The sequence below is a fragment of the Ovis aries genome, chromosome 3 (assembly GCF_016772045.2).
Source record: "Ovis aries strain OAR_USU_Benz2616 breed Rambouillet chromosome 3, ARS-UI_Ramb_v3.0, whole genome shotgun sequence".
Classification (NCBI taxonomy): Eukaryota; Metazoa; Chordata; class Mammalia; order Artiodactyla; family Bovidae; genus Ovis; species Ovis aries.
Genome location: NC_056056.1, coordinates 182,670,134 through 182,691,591, shown reverse-complemented (window position 1 = coordinate 182,691,591; position 21,458 = coordinate 182,670,134). Strand labels below are relative to the sequence as shown.

Genomic DNA, 21,458 nt, shown 5'->3' with positions numbered 1-21,458 from the left:
AGTGAGTATGGTTGTATGCACAAATCATGTTCATTGCAACATTGTAGCAAGGCCCACTTACATGTCCGTCAGTTAGGGTTTGGTTTTACATGCAGAATATTATTTAACTATTAAGCACAGAAGTTAATATATTGATATGGAATGATATCCCTGATTGTTACAGTAAAAAGTGGGTTAGAGAAAAATAGACATAATACTACCTCATTTAGAGTAAAATATCTCCATGTTATGGGCATAATTTATGTATACCAATATTATATGGGTTTTGAAAATACCTTATACACACACACATATATATACACACCAATATTATATGGTTGGGAGAGTATCAGAAAAGGTAGGAAAATTATGGGCAAGTAGAACTTTTGTATTCTGTTTTTTTAATTACAGATTTTATTTTGTACTAGCATTTATATTCTTTTTGTACCTTTCTATTTTAAAGAAATAAAGATCATATAATTGAAAATACAACTAATTTTATTTCATTTTAAAAGACTTTGCAATAATTTTTAAAAATTATATAGTATAGTGTTACTGAGTTGCAAAAAAATCTGTTAAGAAACTCATTTTGCTCTTGTGTATTCCATTTTCAGAGCAGTGGAAAGAGCTCAGTGCTAGAAAGCCTAGTGGGGAGGGACCTGCTTCCCAGAGGCACTGGTATTGTCACCCGGAGACCTCTCATTCTGCAGCTAGTCCATGTTTCGCCTGAAGATAAACGGAAAACGACAGGAGAAGAAAATGGTAAATTTTAGAATTGGAGTAAAAATTATTTAAAATTCCTTCATTTTTGGTCAATCTTAAAAAGATATGAGTTAATTAGAAATTAGTGGCTGTAGTGAAGTCAGAAGTCCTGTAAAGAAAGTGATACATATCTTTTCTCATGTAAAAAGGGAGTAATCTTATTTATTTATTTATTTTTGAGGACTGTGAGTCAACTTTTTTGAAAGAATCTTTTTGGTAATGTAGTTGAGTAAACCTGTTAACACTATTTAGTGGAGGATCTAGTGAGATACTTAGTAAACAAGAATCAGTTATTTTTAAAAGCTTTTGTGTCTTTTGGAATGTTTTAAACTTTTTTCCTAGTGTTTAAAGCAATGTTTTTTTCACTTTGTTTTAGAATTTAAATATTTTAGATTCTAGTTTAAAAGATTTTATTTTAAATAAACGTAAAATGATTCAGCTTTTCAGCATAACAGTGTTATCTCACCTTCACTTTTCTGTCTTGCCATGGGCCTGTGAATTTTGAATCTTTGGCCCTTCGATCCAAGATAAATATTATTTGTAGAAAGAATTTTTTGAAAAAAAATTACTATTATTTTTGCCACACTGCACAGCATGTGTAATCTTATTTAGTTCCCTGACCAGGGATCCAACCTGTATCCCCTGCAGTGGAAGCATAGAGTCTTTTTAACTACTGGACTGCCAGGAAAGTCCCTAATTATTATTATTATTGTTACTATGCTTATTTTGCTAAGACTTACATATAGCACGTATTACTTTGATTCTTTAGATTCCTCCCTCACCCAAATAGTAAATGTGGAGTATCAGGATAAGAAGACATGCATCATCCTTTCTTCTTTGGTTACACTGGAAATATTTTAAGAAATGCTCTCTTTATCAACATATTTAAGTTTGCTTATTAAATATGTGCCCTATTATATACTGTACATTTACATTAGTGAAATTTGGAATGTTTGATGAGAGTAATATATTTGATCTTCAGTGTTTGGCTCAGACTCTGTCTTATTTGTGCGTTAGTTGTGTCATGTCCAACTCTTTGTGACCCCATGGACTGTAGCCCACCAGGCTCCTCTGTCTGTGGGATTCTCCAGGCAAGAATATGGAAGTGAGTTGCCATTCCCTTCTCCAGGGAATCTTCCCAACCCAGGGGTTGAACCCTGGTCTCTCATATTGTGGGCAGCTTCTGTTACCGTCTGATGGAAAGCCATCTGTCTTACTTATAAAAGTCTAAAATGTTCTAGTTATTAAATTACATTTGCAGCAGAGTACTAAGATTGTTTCTCATTCTGCAAGAGATCTGTTTTAAATGCAATTTCATTGCTGCTGCTGCTGCTGCTGCTGCTAAGTCGGTTCAGTCGTGTTTGACTGTGAGACCCCATAGACGGCAGCCCACCAGGCTCCTCTGTCCCTGGGGTTCTCCAGGCAAGAATACTGGAGTGAGTTGCCATTTCCTTCTCCAATGCATGAAAGTGAAAAGTGAAAATGAAGTCGCTCAGTCGTGTCTGACTCTTTGCGACCCCATGGACTGTAGGCTACCAGGCCCCTTTGTCCATGGGATTTTCCAGGCAAGAGTACTGGAGTGGGGTGCCATTGCCTTCTCCAGCAGTTTCATTAGTTTGATGCAGTGAAGTTACTTTAATTTATGTATCTTATCTTTTCCTTCACTTACTGGGTGGTGATAGCTTGATTTTTATTTTAAAGGGATTTAAAAAAAGACATGTCATGAGCATCTGCAAGGACTAGAGAAAGTTAATCACTAAAGCAGATTAATGAAGTTGTAGATGTTACAAGTAATGTTTTTGGATAGGATGCCAGAGGATATGTAAAAGTCATTTGATTATATTAGGTAGGTATGTTATTTATCACTTTGCATTTCTGTAATAATTCTTCATTATTGAAATTCTGAACCTTGAATTAAATCATTTTGGGCTAATTTGTGGTCCAATTTCAAATGTATAGAATAATTATTCAAAAATTTCAATCTTGCTAATATCATCAAATTTACCAAATACCTTAAACTAAAACTTCAATAAACTGTATGATGATGTCTGTTTCTCTTAACTCTTAATTTTCTTCAGTCACCTTGGAAAGGGCAGATGATATCTTTTTTCTCAGAGTACGTGGGCAGTATTTTTAGAAAGGGTGTACATTTCACAACTGTAGAGGTGTCAGTTCTTGTTATCTGTTTGTATTGTTCACTTTGTTTTGTTGATGTCTCTTATTGGTGGCGGTAGGTCAGTAAATCTGCATATCTTTACCTATATAATTTTTTTCCCCCAAGCTTAGTGCTTATGTTTTATATTAAAAAACATAATACTTAAAATGACAACTTAGCCACCCAGAACACAAAATAGGTTTTGTAAATTTTGAGTACTAAATATCATGTATCTTATTAATAATTAGGATAGTTCTTTACCTTATCATTAAAGCCTATTTATCCTCAGGATAAACAATTCTACCTTATCACAAATCACTCTATTCTAGAGGAAATTAGAAACAATGAAGCAAGAGACAGCCAGAAAGGTATGAACTACTTGGCAGCCTGGCAACCATAGAAGAGAAAGGGGAGGAAAACAGGAGAATTTCAAAAAAGAAAAAATTAGTCTCTAACCATTTTGTATAGGGATTTGTAATCTATACATAAATGACTTTATTATGTAACAAAGACCTAAGTTACCATTAATAGGTAAGTTTAAAAGCAGTGGATTCTAACATAACATGGATAGGTCCATCAAAACTGGTTAAACTCTCATAAAATATTTACATATTAACCATGTATAATTTAATTATCAGAAAAATTTATTTAACATGAGATCATTCTGTCAACTTCATAATATAATTTAGGTGTCATATAGATTTATAGTATTTCTCATCTTGCTCCCCACTTCTGCCAATGTAAAAGAATTTTCTGATAAAATCTTATTGAAAACAAAAACTGTTTTCAAGTGGTTTAGTTTGAACTTTGAACTTCATGATTACCTTTCATTTATGTCCTCAGATCTCCTTTTAGACTAAATCCAAAAGTGGCATGCTGACTGAATAGCAAAACTGTTTTTGTTAAATTTATTATATGTTTCAAAGAAAATAAACCCCTATTAAGTTCAGTCTTAGCAATTAGGGTAGTGCTTTCATATTTACTTACAAGGTTTTATTACTTTCAAGATGTATTTGATATGTTTTGTAGATTTTTTTTTATTAAGTAATTTATCTTTTCCTGTAGTTATCAGATAGCAAATTTCTGAATAGTAAATTAGTTTCAATCCACTTATATTAGAATTAGAAACCAGAGGTGATAAAATTAATGTAATGGAAAATAAAAATAAATTATGACACTCAATATACTTCATTTATGCCATTTAAACATTATATACATCCCTCTAATTATAACTAATTGTAATGGAAAGTTTACAGTTGTAAATTTGGAATAACTGAATGCATTTGAAATGTGCATTTGAAATGTGTTCAGGTTCTTGCACATTTGATTCTTTAGAAAGGTTTGAAATATTAGGGATAAGCACTAAACTTCTCACTCTGTGCTATTTCTCTTTGACTACAGACCCTGCTACATGGAAAAACTCAAGACACCTTTCTAAAGGTTTCCTTTATCCATTTGTTCTTGGCCCTTCTTTTCCTATTATGCCTGCATGTGTGCTTTTGTACTCTTACAGGCTGTGTACGTTTTTTTTTCCTTCCATTTTTATTTGCTTATCCACATTGATTGATTGCAGGTGTTAGTGGTTCTTGTTACCTTTTGGCATTGCATCACAATGCAGGCTTTTTTTGGTGAATGTCATTTATTTTATTTTTATTTTAAAAAACATGCTTGTGAAGCCAGACCTCTTCTATATGATAAGGTAAATTAAATATAGTACTTGCCTCTGAGTTCTGTTCACTTAGATTATTCCAATCCTCCAATGAGACTTCTTGGAAGAAGGTACTAAGCTTCAAGTGGGTGAGCATTTTATTTGCAAAAAGGATCCAGTTTTGTTACCTTTACCCATCAAAGAAACTGCTCCACCTTTTCCTCTGTAAATATTTACTTGAATATCTTAGAGTCATTTTTATTTTGATATCAGGTGGCTGATATATGTTAATCATTAAGACATTTAAAACTGTGAATTTGACAAAAGCAGAATAGCTGTGCTTGGAGAAGGCGAAGTTAATTTTTCTACATTCTAGCTTGTCTGGAAAAATTAGAGCAAAATTTGCTCTCTAAGTCTTAGGCCACTCAAAACAGTACCTAAAATGAATAATTTTTTCCTTTTTTCAGCAAGTGCAAGAGGAACAGACCTATTTTTGGAAACTACTGGCGAGTAGCAATTCCATACAGTGTACATGTCAGGTTCCCCCAACCTCCCACCCCTTGCCATTTCACTTCTTTCCTACCTTCAATTCCAAGGGAAAACATAATCTTGTTCCTGGGGGAAGAAAGTCACGTTGAAAATGCATACAGAATACCTTCATGCTACTGAGAGCTCTTTAAAGTAATAGCAAATTGTGACTTTATGGGTTGCCAACAGTAAACTGAATTAAAATGAAAAATGAGAAAACAGAACAAAAAGTTAGCTATTTTGTTGACATATTGCAAATTTTTACCTTGAGTTATGTGTGTAAGTCTACAATATATGCTTTTTTGCGTTATTATTCAGTATGATTCATAAGTGTTCTTTTGGCCATTAGCTTGAGTATTTTCATCAGATAAAATTGCTTTTATATGTAAGATATTTAAAAATAAAGTATACAGTATATGTATGGCTGAGTCCCTTTTCTGTTCACCTGAAGACATCACAACATTGTTAATTGGCTGTACCCTAATACAAAATAAAAAGTTCAAAAAAGACAGGTCCCAGATTGGATGAAAATGAACAGTTAAATATAATCTAATACTTAATTGGCCATTGCTCTAAATTATACTAAATACAGAACGAGGGACTATTGAACTACATATGGAGGATTCTTGGAAGAAACAATTTTAACTGAACACATAATGGATTAGAAGGAGTTATTCATTTTATAGAATTGTAGTGAATCATTTAATATATGGGTTAAGGTCTTTTTAAAATAACTTTATATCTACTTGCGCAAATAAAAAGTTTTAGATACCAAAAAAAATAAAGTAAACATATTTTATTATAATATGAGGAGAGGTGAACAGTTTTATTAGTTAAAAACCAGATTTCAAATATGTTAGCTTATAGTTAGTGGCAAAGTAGGAACAAATAATATTGTACTGTCTTTTTGAATTCCTAACTAATTTCCATAGTTTTTAATAAGTGAAATTTCTCTTTTTCCAGGAGTTGAAGCAGAAGAATGGGGTAAATTTCTTCACACCAAAAATAAGGTAATCATACAAAAATATGTTGAAGAAGTAACATGTTGAAAACATTTTTTTTTGGTACAGGTAACTGATAATTTAGTTTTCTTATGATTGGCAATGTAGCACTGTTATCTTGAAGCAGTTCCTATAAAATAAATCTTATCTTAGTAACATTTCTAACCATAGTAGTTTATTTGGAAAACATTTTAAATTGAGCCTTATTCTGTCTAATTTGTAGACTCTTAACTGTTGTAGGCTCAAGGAGCTTTGAAAACTCATATAGACTCTGACTCTCTGGCTCAGAATGATGTTTGTGTATATTAGAATTTGTTTATTAATCCTCTGAAGCAGATCCGTAGACATCCTTGAAATTTATCAAAGCCCTCTTAGGAATTTTTTATATCTTATTTTGAATACTTTTTTTGTTTCAATAATTTTTAGCTTTACACAGATTTTGATGAAATTCGACAAGAAATTGAAAATGAAACAGAAAGGATTTCAGGAAATAATAAGGTAGGCATCTTTATAGAGCTGGAAAGTATAACTGTCAGTAAATTTATCATTAAGAGTATTCTGGTCATTTAAACTAATGGAGTATTTTCTCAAATATATAAAAACTTCATATAAAACCACTTTTGTTTCTTAGAGCTTTCATATATAAACAGGTATTTCATTTAGATGTTTATTCTTGATCTTGTATATATCACTTTATTATATAGCTTTTCTATTTAATACTTTCTGCAGTGTTATTTTTTTCTGCTGGATTGATTGTACTCTAACTCAAGAAGCAATATATAACTTACAAGATACATTTATTTTGAAGAGCTCTTTTTCTTACCTGATTAATCGAGATTTACTTATGAAAGCAAAGAGAGGCAAAGCAAGGTGTTTTTTTTTTCCCAGTGAAAATGAAAAGTAATGTTAACAACTGAATTGTTTTCTAAGATTCTGAGAATTTAAATTAGAGGTCTCAGATACCATTATATGGTAAATGAGGCACATTTAAAGGAGGTACTGTTACTGCCTTCTTTAAATGCTACTATTTTCTCTGTCTTCTTTCTTTATTCTTACTACCTTTCTGTTTCCTTCCCTTTGTGTTTTTACCTCCATTCTTGAATGGATACATTTAATTGCACAACCAGCCTGAGCTGAGTACTAATATTAAAAAAATATATTTATTGAGTCCTTTTATCTCCTGGATACTGTGTTGGAAAGGTTTTCCTGACCCAAAAGCATTTTTGGAGCCATGTTAATTTCTTTATGCCTATTCAAAATATTTGTCTGTGTGTTAGAGTGATTGACAAGATTTATTATTGAACTCTGGGTAGGTTACCTTTTAGTTACTACTGCCCTATTTCCCTGATTTGGATTACTTGTTACTTATGTCTCATTCTGAATTCAAGAACCTCATAAATTTGGATACTGATACATTGTTCTTTTGTTCAGCACTGAGTCTATTAAACATATTTAAGAAATGTTATCTGCTGAGAATCAGGAGAAGAGAATGTGAAATAACAGGTAATAAATTGTGTATATTAATAGTAGAAGGTTGGATAGGAGTATAACCTATGGCAGGCTGCCTTATTTTCTATATGTTTCATTAGGTTTTGATTATTGACATGTTTTAGAGATTATGGTTTAACATTTAAAAGCATCTAATATATAATACTTGAAATGAGGTTTTGCTTTAGCATTTTTATTTCATTGACATTTTAATGTGATTTTAATATAATATTATAAAATTTATTTTTAGGGAGTAAGCCCTGAACCAATTCATCTTAAGATTTTTTCACCCAATGTTGTCAATCTGACACTTGTGGACTTGCCAGGAATGACCAAGGTAAAACTAGTTGTTACTCATTGTGGATGTGGTCATGTTTGTTTTTACTTGAATGACATCGTTTTTCCTTAACCTCATATGGATTGATCAGCCTTTTTTTTTGCAATTATCTTGATCTTTCAGCAACATTTGACAGAGTAGAACCCCCCTTTCTCCTTGAAACACTTTTCTTTACTCAGCTTCCGGGACATCACTCTCTAGAGGATTATTTCTGATCTTACCAACCACTCCTTCTCAGTCTCTCTTGTTGATTACTTATCTTCTCAATGTCTAAACGGTGAGTATCCCATAGCTCAATTTTTGGACCTATTGTCAAGAGGGTATACTTAACCTCTTGATGATTTCATCCAGTCTTATGACTTTAAATATGAGTATCTGTATGCTGACAACATTCAGATATTTCCAGACTTATATATTCATCTTGTATGTCTACTTGACATATACACGTCCAACCTTAAAACGTGATGTGTCTAATACCAAATGCCTGATCTGTCCTACAACCTGACTTGGTCTTTCTATAGTCTCCCCATCTCAATAAATGGCAACTCTGTTGTACCAGTTGCTTAGCCAAAAAGTTTGCAGTCATCTTTGACATTTCTTATCCTACACCCTACTTTCCGTTCAGGTCAATTCAGCCACTCAGTTGTGTCTGACTCTTTGAAACCCCATGAATTGAAGCACGCCAGGCCTCCCTGTCCATCACCAACTCCCAGAGTTCACTCAAACTCATGTCCATCGAGTCCGTGATGCCATCCAGCCATCTCATCCTCTCTCGTCTCCTTCTCCTCCTGCCCCCAATCCCTCCCAGCATCAAAGTCTTTTCCAATGAGTCAACTCTTTGCATGAGGTGGCCAAAGTACTGGAGTTTCAGCTTTAGCATCATTCCTTCCAAAGAACACCCAGGACTGATCTCCTTTAGGATGGACTAGTTGGATCTCCTTGCAGTCCAAGGGACTCTTAAGAGTCTTCTCCAACACACATTTCAAAAGCATCAGTTCTTCAGCGCTCAGCTTTCTTCACAGTCCAACTCTCACATCCATACATGACTACTGGAAAAACCATAGCCTTGACAAATGGACCTTTGTTGGCAAAGTTATCTCTCTGCTTTTGAATATGCTATCTAGGTTGGTCATAAGTTTCCTTCCAAGGAGTAAGCGTCTTTTAATTTCATGGCTGCAGTCACCATCTGCAGTGATTTTGGAGCCCCCCAAAATAAAATCTGACACTATTTCTACTGTTTCCCCATCTATTTCCCATGAAGTGATGGGACCAGATGCCATGATCTTTGTTTTCTGAATGTTGAGCTTTAAGCCAACTTTTTCACTCTCCTCTTTCACTTTCATCAAGAGGCTTTTTAGTTCCTCTTCACTTTCCGCCATAAGGGTGGTGTCATCTGCATATCTGAGGTTATTGATATTTCTCCTGGCAATCTTGATTCTAGCTTGTGCTTCTTCCAGCCCAGGGTTTCTCATGATGTACTCAGCATATAAGTTAAATAAGCAGGGTGACAATATACATCCTTGACGTACTCCTTTTCCTATTTGAACCCCATCTGTTGTTCCATGTCCAGTTCTAACTGTTGCCTCCTGACCTGTATATAGGTTTCTCAGTAGGCAGGTCAGGTGGTCTGGTATTCCCATCTCTTTCAGAATTTTCCACAGTTCATGGTGATTCACACAAAGGTTTTGACATACTCAATACGTGTTAGCAAATCCTGTTAGCTTTCCTTAACTTTAAATACGGGCATACGTTGTGAAATTTCAAATTTGGTTCCAGACCATCCCAGTAAGTGAATATTGCAGTGAAGTAAGTATCACAGTAAAACAAATACACAAATATTTTTGTTTATCCAGTGCATATAAAAGTTATGTTTATACTATACAATTGACCCTTGAACGAGGGTTTGAACTACATGGGTTTACTTAGATGTGATATGTGAATTTTTTTTAATAAATATATTGGAAAATTTTTTGAAGATTTGTAACAATTTTAAAAAACTTGCAGACAACTGCATAGCCTAGAACAACTGAAAAAGATTAATAAATATTAATAAATCTAGTGTAAAAAGTTAAAATTTATCAAAACCTACACACACAGACATAGACTGTACGTGGTGCTTTAAGTAGAAAGGAATGTAAGTAAATGTGAAGATGCAGTATTTAATCATAACTGTATAAGATTGGCTGTAGTACATACTGTATTAGTGTAATAATTTCATAGCCACCTGCTATTCCTGCTGCACTGAGCTCAAGTGTTTTTGAGTATCCCAAAATGTTGTGTGACACAAATCATTTCTGAGTAGTTCATCACTCCAGTAACTTGCATATCACAGTAAAATGTGATCTCTTGAGGTTCTTGCATTTTTTTCATCATGTTTAGTATAATACTGTAAAATGCTCACCTGGAGCCAGATATCCTGGAGTCTGAAGTCAAGTGGTCCTTAGGAAGAAGCATCACTAAGAACAAAGCTAGTGGAGGTGATGGAATTCCAGTTGAGCTATTACAAATTGTAAAAGATGATTCTGTGATGCTGTGATATTGTGCTACACTAAATATGCCAGCAAATTTGGAAAACTCAGCAGTGGCCACAGGACTGGAAAAAGTTAGTTTCCATTCCAATCCCAAAGAAAGGCAGTGTCAAAGAAAGCTCAAACTACCGCACAATTGCAGTCACCTCTCTTGCTAGTAAAGTAATGCTCAAAATTCTCCAAGCCAGGCTTCAACCATATGTAAACAGTGAACTTCGAGATGATCAAGCTGTATTTAGAAAAGGCAGAGGAACCAGAGATCAAATTGCCAACATCCTCCGGATAATAGAAAAAAGCAAGAGTTCCAAAAAAACATCTACCTCTGCTTTATTGACTATGCCAAAGCCTTTGACTATGTGGATCATGATAGACTGGAAAATTCTGAAAGAGATGGGAATACCAGACCACCTGAGATTTGTGTGTAGGTCAAGAAGCAGTTTGAACCAGACATGGAACAATGGACTGGTTCCAAATAGGAAAAGGAGTACATCAAGGCTGTATATTGTCACCCTGCTTATTTAACTTATCTGCAGAGTATATCGTGCGAAACGCTGGGCTGGAGGAAGCACAAGCTGGAATCAAGATTGCCAGGAGAAATATCAATAACCTCAGATATGCAGATGACACCACCCTTATGGCAGAAAGCGAAGAGGAACTGAAGAGCCTCTTGATGAAAGTGAGAAGGGAGTGAAAACACTGGCTTAAAACTCAACATTAAAAAAACTAAGATCATGGCTTCCAGTCCCATCACTTCATTGCAGATAGATGAAGAAACAATAGAAACAGTGTCAGACTTTATTTTCTTGGTCTCCAAAATCACTGAAGATGGTGACTGCAGCTATGAAATTAAAAAATGCTTGTTCCTTGGAAGAAAAGCTATGACCAACCTAGACAGCATATAAAAAGCAGAGACATTACTATGCCGACAAAGCTTAGTCGAAGCTATGATTAGCTTTGTTTAGTCAAAGCTATGATTTTTCCAGTAGTCATGTATGGATGTGAGAGTTGGACTCTAAAGAAAGCTGAGCACTGAAGAGTTGATTCTTTTGAACTGTGGTGTAGAGGACTCTTGAGAATCCCTTGGACTGCAGGGAGATCAAATCAGTCAATCCTAAAGGAAATCAGTCTTGAATATTCATTGGAAGTACTGATGCTGAAGCTGAAACTCCAATACATTGGCTACCTGATGCAAATAATTGATTCCTTGGAAAAGACCCTGATTCTGGGAACGATTGAAGGCTGGAGGAGAAGGGGACAACAGAGGGTACAACCATTGGATACTATCACTGACTCGAAGGACGTAAGTTTGAGCAAGGTCTGGGAGTTGGTGATGGACAGGGGAGCCTGGGGTGCTGCAGTCCGTGAGGTCGCAACAAGTCGGACATGACTGAGTGACTGAACTGAACTGAACTGAGGTTCTTGCATTTTTTCATCGTGTTTAGTGTAATACTGTAAACCCTGAATAACACCATGAGACCCATATAAAGTGCCACTGGTGATGTTGGAAGAGCTCCCAACAAGCAGGGAAAAGTCATGACATTACAAGAAGTTAAAATGCTTGATGTACTCTGTCTGTAGATTGAGGCCTGCAGCTTTGGTTGCCCACCATTTCAAGATGAATGAATCCAGCTTAAGAAGTATTGTAAAAAAGGAAATTCATGAAGGCAATGCTGCAGCTATGCCAGGAGGCATGAAAACCTTGCACTTTATGTTAAATGCCTTTTTATTGAAATTTGAGCTTTTATCTGGGTATAGGATTTCTATAGGAAAGGCGTATCTGTAGACTAACATGATTTGAGAAAAAAACATATTCAATATATGAAAACTTAAAGCAACAGGAAGGTGAATGATCTAAAGCTGGATTATTATTTTTTATTATAATATAAATATAATAATATATTTTATTATTATATTGCCAGCAAAGGATAGTTTGATAATCTTAGAAAGTTTTGCTTAAAAAAATTCAAGTTAATAGGAGGCAGCAGATGAGGTCTCAGTTGCCATTAAGAAAATCATTAAGGTGAAAGGTTATCTGCCTGAATAGGTTTTTAATGTTAATGTAGATGAAAGTGCCCTATTCTTGAAAAAAAATGCCACAAAGGACATTTATTAGTAAGGAAGAGAAATAAACACCAGAATTCAAGGAAGGAAGGGATAGGCCAGCTCTACTATTCTGTGCAATGCAGGGGGTTTATGATTGGCACTGCCCTTATCTATAAAGCTGCTAACCCTTGATCCTTGAAGGCAAAAGATTAAACACAGCTGCCAGTCTTTTGGTTGCTCATCAAGAAGGCCTGGACACAGATAACCCTTTTTCTGGATTGGTTCCATCAGTGCTTTGTCCATGAAGTTAGGAAATACCTTTCTAGTAATGGACTGACTTAAAGTTCTTTCCATATAGACACTGCTCCAGGGCACAGGTGTTGAAGTGGTCTACTTCCCCTTAACACAGTGTCCTTTATTCACCCTCTAAATCAGGGGGTCATATGGACCTTTAAGGCTCATTACATATGGAACTGTATGGAAAGGATTGTCATTCCTATGGAAGAGAACCCTGATAGAGAGAACATGAAAGTCTAGAAAGGATTACAGTATTGAAGATGTTATTGAAAAAGCCATGAAAGCTGTGAAGCCTGAAATAATAAATTCCCACTGGAGAAAACTCTGTCCAGATGCTATATATGACTTCAGCATTTACAACAGAGGCAATCAAGGAAATCATAAAAGCGATTGTGGACATGACCAAAAAGAAAAAGTGGGTTAGATCGGTGAAGGCTTTCAAGATATGGATCTCATAGAAATCCAAGAGCTAAAGTAGACACTACGTGAGAGGAATTAACAGAGGACAACTTGATGGAGATGAGTGCTTCTGAAACAGTGCCAGATGAGGGGTGTGCATGGCACTTCAGGTGTCCAACTCTTTTTGACTGTATAGACTGTAGCCTACCAGGCTCCTTTGTCCACCGGATACTTCAGGCAAGGATACTGGAGTGGGTTTCCATTCCCTCCTCCAGTGCATCTTCCTGACTGAGGGATCGAACCAGCGTCTCCAGCATTGCAAGGAGATTCTTTAATGTTGAGCCACCTGAGAAGCTCAGATGATGGGAAAGAAGATTTAAAAGAAACTGTACTGGAAAACATAACAACATTAGGCACTTTGTGAGAAAAGTTACAGTTATTCAAGACTACTTTTGATTTGGATGAAGAAGGAATCGAACCATACAGAAACATTTTTGGAGTGGAAAAAAAAAGTATCAAACAAATCATGATGTATTTCCATCAAGTTACACTGAGTGTGCCTACCTCTCCTGCCTCCCTTTCGGCCTCCTCCACTTCTGCCTCTGCTACTCCTGAGACAGCAAGACCAGCTCTTTCTCTTCTTCTTTTATTTACTTAATGTGAAGACGAGGGTGATCCACTTCCACTTAACAAGTAGCAAATAATCATGAGTTCTGTTTTATGTGTCTTCTTGTGAAATCTAGTAACTGTATGGGAAGAACTGTGTGTTTTTATGTCATCTGTGTCATCATTGCCTAAGTATTATTATGTAGAACATCATGTATAAGACTTGTATTGAAGTGACTAGCCTCTCCTTACATAGGCATGTGCTTAGTCGCTCAGTCGCATCTGACTCTTTGCAACCCCGTGGACTGTAGCCTGCCAGGCTCCTCTGTCCATGGGGATTCTGCAGGCAAGAATGCTAGAGTGGGTTGCCATGCCCTTCTCCAGGGGATTGTCTGAACCCAGGGATCAAACCAGATCTCCTGCATTGCAGGTGGATTCTTTATTGTCTAAACCACCAGGAAAGCCCTACATAAGCATAAAGGAGTGATATTTTAATATAAAATAATGTGTTAGTTTTTTACTGTTTTGTAACTTTGCTTTCAAAGAATTATATTACTGTACAGTATGCCTTCACATATAATTGGAGAAACTACATATCAGCCTATCATCACAGGTAATTGGTTTCTCTGTGGTATTATGAATATGACTTCAACACTGGAATCTATAAACATTTTATAATGCTGCATATTCTAGGCTACTGTGAAGCAATCATTTCAATTATACTAGGCTATCATAAAACAATCTTATTGCTACTTCATTATCAATGCATGAATTGTTATATCTTTAAATAAATGTCAATTTCTCTTTCACATTATCTTTTTATTTTTTTGTATTTAGTGTCAGTAATGTATAACTAACTGTTTTGTATCATAAGATAGTATTGATGTAGGTACTGATAGATGAGATGTCTTGTAAACAGATGACATAAACTTAAGCATTGACAGAATACAGTACTGTAAATGTATTTTCCTTACAATTTTCTTACCAACGTTTTCTTTATTGTAAGAATACAGTATATAATACATATAAAATATATGGTATTGCCTATTGTTGGTATAAGGCTTCTATTCAACAGGAGGATATTTGTAGTTAAATTTTGGGGGAGTCAAAAGCAGATTTTCAAGTACGTGAAGGGGTCAGTGCGCCTTAACCCTGTGTTATTCAGGGATCAACTGTATTCTAGTCTGTTAGGTGTGTACAGAGTTATGTCTAATAAAGCAGTGTACATAGCTTAATTAAAAAATACTTCTAAAAAAATGCTAACCATCTGAACCTTCAGTGAGTTGGATGTCATCTTTCTGCTGGTGGAGGGTTTGAAATATTTCAAGAGCTACTAAAATGTGACACAGAGGCAGAGTGAGCAAATGCTATTGGAAAAATTGGCTCCAATAGACTTTCTTGTTGACACAAACCTTCAATATGTAAAAAATGCAAAATCTGAAAAATGCAATAAAACAAAGTGTGCCTGTATATCAGGAACTCTGTCACGTCTTACAAATCTATAGCTACCATCCTGAGCGAGCCACTGTCCTCTCAGCTGGATTACCACCATAGTCTCCTAAAACATCTTCCTCATAATTTATTAACTAAGCAGCCAGAGTGATACTGTTAAAGTGAAAATAAGATTCTGTCATTCTTTGGCTCAGACTCTTTCTAGAGGCTTCCCATTTCACTCAGGGTAAAAGCTTATGTTCTTAAAGAGATCTAAAGCATCTCCTTGATCTCTCGTATTGCTCTTCTAATTCCTTTTGCTCCAGTCTTCTGCTGTTGTGCTCAAATGTTCACCCCAGATGGCTGCCTGTGCCTCTCCCTTAGCTCTTCCAGTTTGCAGTCATTCTCTTAACTGTCATTGTCTGGGTGAGGTCTCCTGATTACTCAGCTTAAAAGCATAATCCAATTTAAAATAACAGCTTAAAGTATAAGCTTTAGCCTAAGTATTCCTTAGCCTCTTGTTCTTTATTTTTCCATAGTCTTACCATCACCTAGATACTATGTATATAAATGTTTATTACCTCCTTCTTATCACTAAAACTCAGTGAAGGCAAGAAATTTGGTCTTTGTCTTATTCACTGCTGTGATATAATCTGATATATGGAATAGTACCTGAAATATAGTAGGTTGTCAATAAATATTTGCTAATTGAGTGAATGAATGAATTTGTCACAGTTAACACTGACCAATCCTTAACATGGCAGATGTTTAATATTTGCAGGAGTTACATTTTGAGACATAACATATTACCAAATTCATATGTACATTGAAGTATATAAATTCATTTTAATTATCTGTAAATGGAGTAACACCTATATTCTGTGCATTAAATGAGGGGAAAAAAGCTGAGTTTATTTTTATTACCTGTTCCTTGATCATCTCTGTTTTGTTCAGGTGCCTGTAGGTGATCAACCTAAAGATATTGAGCTTCAAATCAGAGAGCTCATTCTTCGGTTCATCAGTAATCCAAATTCCATTATCCTCGCTGTCACTGCTGCTAATACAGATATGGCAACATCAGAGGCACTTAAAATTTCAAGAGAGGTAGATCCAGATGGTAAGGATAGATATTTATTTTTAATGAGATGCTTGGTTAACAGAGGTGAATCTGCCCTCAAGAGAGGCGTTTTTAATTTTTAAAAGGAGTATCTCTATCTACTAATGCTTTTCTATTTTACTTATAGTATCAAATAGAAATTTTGATGGAAATGGATAAATTGCTATACAGGTTAGGCAAAAATAGCTAATAAAAATTATATGTGAAAAAGTTTTAAAATTAAACATGATTAAAATTAGTTTAAAAAATTATTTGTAAGCAAAGGTTAGAGAAACATTACCAAAATGATGGCAGAGGTAATGTTAGGTGGGATTATAAATTAGGATTTTCCTTTATTAATACTTAAAAGCTTAATTTAATGGGTCATTTCTTTTCATTTTTGCATTTACCAGGTCGCAGAACCCTAGCTGTAATCACTAAACTTGATCTCATGGATGCAGGTACTGATGCCATGGATGTATTGATGGGAAGGGTTATACCGGTCAAACTGGGAATAATTGGAGTAGTTAACAGGTGAGCAATCAAGATTGCAGCGTTCTTGTTTCAAAGCAAACGTAAATTTCTTGATTGAGTCTGAAATGTGATACTATCCCTATATTTTCCCCTTTTACTATAATCTTGGTATTGTTAAAGAATTCATTGCTCTAAAGGAAGAAAAGAGATTCACTAAAACCTCCTGTAGATACTTTTAAACAGAAAATGTTTTTGAAGTAAGCAGTGCCACAAAATGGAAAAAATTAAATGGCTAGGCTTAAAAAAAAAATCCCTGTCTGTTATGTTATGTATGATGAGGGCACTGTATTAGAAAAAAGTATTATTTAGTTTACATCCAGTCAAGAAAGAGTTTTTTAAGGTGGTAGTATTTTAATAGATCGATGGAACCCCTAGCATTAGTGATTCTATGCAATTGCTGGGGTGTGACTTGGGAGACATTTTACTAAAGGTATCCTAATAATACCTAAAGGTAGCTGAAATTAAAAATTATGGACAGGAAACTAATTACTATTGAGTGTCTACTTATGTTTTGGACACTCTCCTGTGAGAAATTTGCGAATGGTATCTCTTTGAACCTTCCCAACATACCTGAGAGCTATTATATTAGTCTGTTTTACAATCAGGAAACTTACTAAGTGATACATTTACCAAAGTCACATGGCTGGTGAAAGCAGAGCCAGATTCAAATGAAGATCTTAGTCCAAAACCTTTATAAACTAGGAAGCACTGAAACTGCCATGAGGTCTGGGTTCTCTACTCCCAGTTCATCCACAAACTAGGTGTAATGTGGGTTTAAATGATTCCTAACATCTTTGGTCTCAAACCTTTTAAGATGAAAATGTTACTAATTGATGTCTTTATACTTGTCTGCTTCTAATCACACGTCTTTCTCCCTCACCCCTACTGGTTTTTTTTTTTTTTTTTTTTTAATTCCCATTATCTCTTTTCAAGGCAAGCAAGTGTTATAAAAGTGTTGTATTTGTAGATGGCTACTCTTCAACTTAGTTTCTTGTCTGTGGATAAAATACACAGTTGATTAAGACAAATGTATTTTGACCTGTTACTTAAGAGTACTGCTTTTGAGTGTGGTTAATGGTAATAATGTGCCTACGTTATTCAAACATTGCTTACTTAAAAGTCACACAGTTTGAATCTTGGCTGAATTACTTAATATGTGACCTTGGGTAAATTAATCTCTCTGGGCCTTCCTTACTGTGTTATAAAATGAGACAATACCTATTACATGGAATTGTTTTGAGAATTAAATAAAACAAATCACGTCAAGCATTACAGACAGTTCCTGGTGCATCATCATCAATTTTAGGCTATCACTGACATCCTCTTCGAACTACTTCAGTCCAGTTCAGTTGCTCAGTCGTTTCCGACTCTTTGCAACCCCACAGACCACAGCACACCAGGCCTTCCTGTCCATCAACCAACTCCCAGAGTTTACCCAAACTCATGTCCATTGAATCAGTGATGCCATCCAACCATCTCATCTTCTGTCGTCCCCTTCTCCTCCTGCCTTCAGTCTTTCCCAGCATCAGGGTCTTTACAAATGAGTCAGCTCTTTGCATCAGGTGGCCAAAGTATTGAAGTTTCAGCTTCTGCATCAGTCCTTCCAATGAACACTCAGGACTGATCTCCTTTAGGATGGACAGGTTGGATCTCCTTGCAGTCCAAGGGACTCTCAAGAGTCTTCTCCAATATTACAGCTCAAAAGCATCAATTCTTCAGCGCTCAGCTTTCTTTATAGTCCAACTCTCATATCCGTACATGACTACTGGGAAAACCATAGCCTTGACTAGATGGACCTTTGTTGGCAAAGTAATGTCTTTGCTTTTTAATATGCTATCCAGGCTGGTCATAACTTTACTTCCAACGAGTAAGCGTCTTTTAATTTCATGGCTATAGTCACCATCTGCAGTGATTTCAGAGTTCAGAAAAACAAAGTCAGCCATTGTTTCCACTGTTTCCCCATCTATTTCCCATGAAGTGATGGGACTGGATGCCATGATATTAGTTTTCTGAATGTTGAGTTTTAAGCCAACTTTTTTACTCTCTTCTTTCACATTCATTAAGAGGCTCTTTAATTCTTCACTTTCTGCCATAGGGGTGGTGTCATCTGCATATCTGAGGTTATTGATATTTTTCCCGGCAAGGTTGATTCCAGTTTGTGCTTCATCTAGCCCATTTCTCATGATGCACTCTGCATATAAGTTAAATAAGCAGGGTGACAAGATACAGCCTTGACATACTCCTTTCCCTATTTGGAACCAGTTTGTTGTTCCACGTCCAGTTCTGATGGTTGCTTCCTGACCTGCATATAGATTTCTCAAGAGGCAGGTCAGGTGGTCTGTATTCCCATCTCTTGAAGAATTTTCCACAGTTTGTGGTGATCCACACAGTCAAAGGCTTTGGCATAGTCAATAAAGCAGATGTTTTTCTGGAACTCTTTTGCTTTTTGCATAATCCAGTGGATGCTGCCAAAGTATTTAGTACCACAGTTTACTTTAGTTGAAACAGTTTTGTTATTTTTTCAACCTTAGGAGTCAGCTAGATATTAACAATAAGAAGAGTGTAACTGATTCAATCCGTGATGAATATGCTTTCCTTCAAAAGAAATACCCATCTCTGGCTAATAGAAATGGAACAAAATATCTTGCCCGGACTTTAAACAGGTAACATTTTTTTACCTTTTGGAAAATGAGATGTTTTTGGTTTGCCAATATTATCTGAGACCTTTGATTATCAATTCCTTACATTTTTATAATGTGCTTGTCTATAAAATTTCAATTTTGTTTCCTGTATAGTAGGTTCTTATAATGTATTTATTTTTATTGGGGTGTGCTCAGGTATGTCTGACTCATTGCAGCCCCATAGACTGTAGGCCGTCGGGCTCCTCTGTCCTGGAATTATCCAGGCAGGAATATTGGAGTGGGTTGCCATTCCTTATTCCAGGTGATCTTCCCAACCCAGGGATCAAACTTGTCTCTTCCATCTCCTGCATTGGCAGGTGGTTTCTTTACCACTAGCGTGCCACCTGGGAAACCCTTTTATTGAGGTAGTTGGCATTAAATCATCATGTAATCTAGGAAAGTGCAAATGAATTTTAAAATACATTAATCATGAATGTATTTACAGGCATTGTACTTTGATGATAGAAATAGATGGCAGTTGACTTCACTTCCATTTTGTATTTCAGGAACTGAATTAAACTTTATAATTTTCACATAATCTTGTCCTAATTAGGATGTTTTCTAGTCCTGTTCATAAAAAGGATGTAAGCTATATACCTTGAATTCTTAATACCCACTAATGGTATTAGATCATTCAGGGGATTAGAAGAGCTTTCTAGATGATTTATAAACAACTTAAGTGAAAGCTATTTCCTTCTATTGTTGTCATTCAGTTGCTAAATCGTGTCTGTGTCTTTGCTTATTCCCTAAATAAATTAAAGGTGGATGGACATGGATCTTAACAAGATTGATTTTCACTGTGTTAAGTACCAATTGTAAAAGATAAGTCAGAAATCAAAATAATGTAGATATAATTAGATTGTGTAGCTTACTTTCTTTAAGGTAATTGTAGTAATAGAGAAATAAATTTTTTAATTTATATTTAATCCTCTATCAGTTGTTACCATTTATTGGATTGAAGGCAAATTTTATTTTTATTTTTATTTTTTTTTGTGTAATAAAGTTTTACTAAAGTACAAAGGAGATAGAGAAAGCTTCTGACATAGACATCAGAAGTGGGCAGAAAGAATACCTGCCTGCTAGTCTTTAGCTGGATGTTATATAGTTACTAAGTAAAAAGTAAAAGTAAAAAGTCGCTCAGTCGTGTCCGACTCTTGGCGACCCCATGGACTGTAGCCTACCAGGCTCCTCCACCCATGGGATTCTCCAGGCAAGGATACTGGAGTGGGTTGCCATTTCCTTCTCCAGGGTGAAGGCAAATTTTAAAGGTATTTTAACAAGACAGTTTCCTTCATGTCATTTTTTTTTCAGACTAAATATTTACGTCTAGTCTAAAATTGCATTATTTCCTGCCAAGACAAGGTGTTTGACAGGTTTCCCCATTATTTGCATTTTAAAAATTTGAGCTGCTTGGATCTTCAAAATACACAATTTTACTTTAAAATTCTTCCTTTCTAACCTTTGTTAGGTTACTGATGCATCACATCAGAGATTGCTTACCAGAGTTGAAAACGAGAATAAATGTTCTAGCTGCTCAATATCAGTCTCTTCTAAATAGCTATGGTGAACCTGTGGATGATAAAAGTGCTACTTTACTCCAGCTTATTACCAAATTTGCCACAGAATATTGTAATACTATTGAAGGAACTGCAAAATATATTGAAACTTCAGAGCTGTAAGTAAGAAATTTCTCTATGGATTTGGCTACCTGGATTGCTAGGTTAGATAAAGAAGAAAGATAAAGATCTTTTGTTTCAGTGACTTTGAGATTATCTGATTATGATTCTATCTGTAAAACAGGAATATCATTTTGTAGAAATTATGAATGATATCTGATAGGTATGTAAAATGCTTTATAAAATATGGAAAAATATGTAAAACATGGTAAAATTTCTTTTTTTTAAAAAAAAGAAGACTAATTGCTAAGTATAACATTTTCTAATTT

General features: G+C 35.2%; 1 protein-coding gene across 20 annotated transcripts in view; it reads left to right on the top strand.

The window, feature by feature from the left end:
• The window catches only part of DNM1L (dynamin 1 like), a 63,734-nt gene that overhangs the window by 26,888 nt on the left and 15,388 nt on the right, over window positions 1-21,458 (top strand). For 12 of the 20 annotated variants that reach the window (XM_027967778.3, XM_060413207.1, XM_027967777.3 and 9 more), the window contains 8 exons: window positions 594-741; window positions 6,036-6,082; window positions 6,500-6,571; window positions 7,812-7,898; window positions 16,157-16,319; window positions 16,712-16,832; window positions 19,364-19,495; window positions 20,982-21,188. In XM_027967778.3, coding sequence (XP_027823579.1) covers window positions 594-741; window positions 6,036-6,082; window positions 6,500-6,571; window positions 7,812-7,898; window positions 16,157-16,319; window positions 16,712-16,832; window positions 19,364-19,495; window positions 20,982-21,188 — 977 coding nt within the window. Of the gene's footprint in view, window positions 1-593; window positions 742-4,297; window positions 4,337-6,035; window positions 6,083-6,499; window positions 6,572-7,811; window positions 7,899-16,156; window positions 16,320-16,711; window positions 16,833-19,363; window positions 19,496-20,981; window positions 21,189-21,458 lie in introns of all 20 variants that reach the window. The other 8 variants (XM_027967776.3, XM_060413205.1, XM_027967775.3 and 5 more) reach the window with 1 other exon arrangement.